At 54.6% G+C, this 4,426-nt stretch overlaps 1 protein-coding gene across 1 annotated transcript in view; it reads right to left on the bottom strand.

Annotated features, from left to right (window-relative positions):
• Positions 1-2,407: 2,407 nt before the first annotated feature.
• The window catches only part of MAD1L1 (MAD1 mitotic arrest deficient-like 1 (yeast)), a 361,734-nt gene continuing 359,715 nt past the window's right edge, over positions 2,408-4,426 (bottom strand). The window contains exon 17 of the mRNA XM_008948855.1: positions 2,408-2,566. Within this exon, the coding sequence (XP_008947103.1) occupies positions 2,408-2,566 (159 nt within the window). The remainder of the gene's footprint in view (positions 2,567-4,426) is intronic.

Below are 4,426 nucleotides of genomic sequence, written 5' to 3'. Positions count from 1 at the left end.
TCAGCGTCACAGCTACTCCTCGCAGCCCTGTCACGGATGAGATGAGCAGAATAATGACAGCAGCAGAGCTGGGAGCTGCTGTGGTGGCAGGGTGCAGACATATGTTTGAGGTTTCATCCCGAATTCGGTGCTGGAGCTAGAAACTGAGGATCCTCAGCTTGTCTTTCCCAGGCCCAGGCACAAGCCCATGTCCCACAGGTGGCCCAGGTGGCTTTGCAAAGGTCACACTTCCATGTGAATGCTCCCGGGCATCCATCAGTGAGCCTTCGAGCAGCCAAGTTTCCCAAAAGTCCCAGCTTCACATGGTGCCCAAGCCTGCTCACTGTGTGACAGCAGAACACCACGAGCAGGGTGGGGATGCTGCTGGCCCAGGCAGGACAGTTACCCTGGCAGCCTCTCACGCCAGGAGCAGGCCCAGGGGCTGTGCCTTACCAGCACATCTAGCCAAGCACTCAGCCCCACGACAACCCCTCCTGGCCGTGCTGCCAGATTAAACTTGGTTGAATGGATCAGTCTTGCTGGGAGAAGGGGGTGCAGAGCAGTAATTCACCCGTCTCTCCACCCCACCAAAGGCATCTCAGCAGACCGCCGTGCTTCCTACCCCAGCTGACTATCCCTTCACTCCTGGGACTTACTGTCCAACGGGCAGGACGTGCTTTCCCTTGTCACCCTCCAGCACTGCTTCTCACCTCCCCGTGCTCTGCCAAGAGAGAGGGTTTATTGTACACTTACTAACACCTTCAGTTCCCCGCCGGGCGCCAGCAGCAGCGCTCCCGAGGCTGCCAGGACACACGGCTGTGCTGGCAGAGCTGCGGAGCGGGGCTGACATCAGGGTCCATCCTCCCCCTGGCTGAGGAAGGCGACTCGGTGCCACGCATACCCATCGGGCAGCGTTCCCCTGGCACAGCCTCTCAGGCCATCCAGCTGCCACCAGCACTTCTGCACGCAGAAAACACCAAACTCCTGCTACTGCGCTTCCCTGCCAACCCTGTGGAGAGGAGGGCTGGGGAGAAGGGGGCTGCAGCCTCCCCAGAGCACAGGCTCGTCCCTCCACCTCTCGTCGCTTGGGTCTCTAGCAGCTTTTTTCCACGCCTGTAGACACATTGACAAGTCCCAGAGTGACTCCAGCATCCCTGGCCAACCCTGCGGCCACTATGAGCATCTAAGCTAACTTTCTAACCTGCCTGCTGCTACCTTCTCTCCCATCTTAGGAAGTATGTTCCTGCTGATATCAAGAGGAAATCAATATACACAGAAGTTCATAACTAATCAGCTTTACCGCATGAATGAGACTTGTCTGGAAAAACTGAGATAATGATGTCCTCCTTTCTCAAAGCAGCACCAGCATCAGACCATTGATGGATGATCTGTTATCGTGTTTTACACGTGGGAGAGCACAGCAGGGCACAGTGTATATCCCAAATAAAGGAGTCACACATCCAGTGTGGGAAGTGACACTTTATTCTTACTACAGAAGAGCTAAATCCATTGTAACACAAAATGTCAGACTTCAGGGAGTGCCCCATCATCCATGGAGGAGAGGAGGAGGGGGATCCCCAGCAAGGGGAGCAGGTCCCCACAGCCTGGTGGCAGGCAGCAGCTTAAGGCCAGCAGCAGTGAGGACACCCCAAAGAGCTCCCTCTCTCCTTCCACAGTCCTGAGATAATCAATAGCCCACAAATCTCAGTGAGGAACACAAAGCACACCAGTGACATCTGAGTCCACCACGCAACACAGAGGTGTCAACATGGGTATGGGGTCTTCAAACGGCCATTTATGCTTCTGCCTGTCTGCTGAGTGATGGCAGCCTTGAGTAACTGGGTGTCTTGAAAACAATTTCAACCCTGTTGAATGATGAGCTGTTTGCAAGAGCAGGAGGTATCCACAAAGAACCTGCTGCTGTGACTGAACCCTCCCCACTTCCCTGTCCTTGGGGACTGAGCCCTTGGCACCCATTAGGAGAGGACAACCCTGGGGGCAGGAAGCACCAGCCTCCCACAAGGCTCATCTCTGCTGGGGCCAGATTTGGGGGATCTTTTTGGGAAAAACTCTGAATGGTGATGCTATGGCTCCTCAAACCAGCAGTTCCCATCGTATTCCTGGAGAGATGCTGAGACAGCCTGGGCAGTGACAAACACATTTCCCAGCTCAAAGGTGCAGATGGGGTCCTCGCACAGGAGACCCCCGGGATGGAGCTGGACTGGTGCTCTCACAGGAGGGGGATGATGCTTCTCAGAAGGACTGATGCTGTTGGGGAACCAGCATGAAAGAAGGGCCAGTAAGGAGTTCCCTGCAAAACAGAAGCAATCCAACACCTCAAACTGAGGGTGTGAGGGCAGAATGTGCCCTGGCTCCCTCAGGCGTGCCGCCCGGCAGCGCTCGGCTCCGGCTGGGTGCCGGGGGCAGGCTAGGCCATGGTCTGGCGGCTGAAGAGGTCGAGGGTGAGGGCGCTGAGGAAGGCTGGGATGCTGTCCTGCCGCAGCAGGTGCAGCTCGATCAGCTCCCCGATGGTCTGCGAGAACTCCGTTTCCAGAAGCTGCATCTTCCCACCCGAGGAGCTGGAGGTCTGAGGGAGAGAAGAACAAGGCCGTGAGCAGCGCAGGGTCCCGACCCACCTCCCGAGATGAGGGGCAGAGCTGGGGCATCGCCCTGGGGCCTCCCCTGGCCAGGACCTGCCTGGAGGGAAGGACCCAGCTCCCACCACAGCATGCGGGTTCGGAACCCTTCCCCAGGGACAAGGAAGGTGCTGGGGACACGAGGGGTTCCATCATCCCCAGTGCTGCTGGTGCAGAGCTGGGGTGCCCCCGGCAGGGTCACCATCATCACCACCCAGGTCTCGGGAGGCGGGAGCTGCACACAAGGGCTTCCCTTCCATCAAAACACTTATCCCTGCAGCCATTCTGCTTCTGTAGGAGAGAGCAGACCTGTTCCTAATTAACAAGACTCCTTCCCAACGAGCTGCTGATCCACCCCACATCCCTGAAGTGTTTCTGGATGTTTAAATCAGCCCAGCAGCACACAGCTGAAAGCTCCAGAGGAATTATTCCAGAGATGCTCTCATGAAAATAAGGAAACTCAACATGTGGGAAGACATTACAAATCTCCTGTAACATATAAAACAAGCCAAAAAAAAAAAAAAAGCTAAATTCAAGAGGAATAAGAAATGCTTGAAGCCTCCCGTGCCCCTGGAGCAGCTTGTTTATTAGGAAACAGCAAAAACATCACAGTGCAAATGCTAATTTTTTTCCCCTGCCATTTTCCTCTTCAAAATGCTTCTGTTCCTAATTGCTCCACAGCTCCACTTCCCTCGGAGCCGAGGTGGGACAAAACTGGCATCCCCCCAGGGGGGGCAGGAGTGGGGCAGACCCTCACCCCTGTCAAAGGAGGCCAAGAGCCACTCAGAGGATTGCCATGTGAAGAGAAAAACATGACTTTACCTGCTAGGAGAAGTAGCAGGGAAGTAGTGGAAGGGAAGTGATAAGCACCAAGAGCCCCAGTGAAGCCCCTTGTTTCTGATTTCATGTTTTCAGGAGCCTCGACACATTTGATGATGAACTTTCCATGTATGTGTCATTTTGGATCGCTCAGAGCGCAAGGTCCTGAGGATGCCCCCGCCACCCCTGAGCCAGGCAGGGAATCTAAACAAGGTTTCCGCGTGGAAAAGTAAATCAGCTTTTGTTGAAATCCCTTCCCCTATGGTTTGGTTGTTTTGCAGCAACTCCGAAGGATGTTCAGAGCTTTAATCCCATCCGTGGCTCCCCGGAGCTGCCCGCCTGGCTCCCTGCATCCCAGCCCTGCTGGGCAGAGCAGGGGCTGAGCTGGAGGAGGGCAGGGGAGGGAGCCGGTGGGAAGCACGGGGAGGGACAGACACCCACAGCCCAGGAGAAGCCAGGGGAGCAACAGGAGGCTGTAGGAGCACAGCCAGGAGCTAGGCAGGGTGCTGTGAAAGCAGCACACGGCTGGTTTTGCAGATCCCCCCAGGCCCAGCAGAGGGGAAGGGCCCGTTCGGGGAGAGGGTCTGAGCGGTGTGAGCGCATCGCTTGCGGCTCCGAAGTTGGCGCTGAACTGGATTCCTCTAAGATGGGAATTCAAGCTCTGTATGAAACACACGCTGCCTCCTTCGCAGATTTAAGACACTCTTTGGGCACAGAATTAATTTTCTAAGAATTTACAAGTAAATCCATTAATTGGTTTACTAGTTTAATTAATGAAAGCGAGTTCCTTATGAAATTTAGCAGCCAGTGCCAGACCATTTGCTTCTGTTTTATGATCTCGGCAATGGAATAGCATAAATGTTTTAAATTTCCCCTCTACTTTGAGCTCACTGGCATCGCGGGTGAAGGCTACATCTGAATAATTTCTTTTTCTGTGAGATTAATGGCAATTTCTCTCTACTATTCTTCATAACCAAAGTTTCCTCCTTCAG

This window comes from Merops nubicus, unplaced genomic scaffold (assembly GCF_000691845.1).
Source record: "Merops nubicus isolate BGI_N331 unplaced genomic scaffold, ASM69184v1 scaffold16100, whole genome shotgun sequence".
Classification (NCBI taxonomy): domain Eukaryota; kingdom Metazoa; phylum Chordata; class Aves; order Coraciiformes; family Meropidae; genus Merops; species Merops nubicus.
The sequence above is the reverse complement of the archived record's forward strand: the minus strand, read 5'-3'. Positions and strand labels throughout refer to the sequence as shown.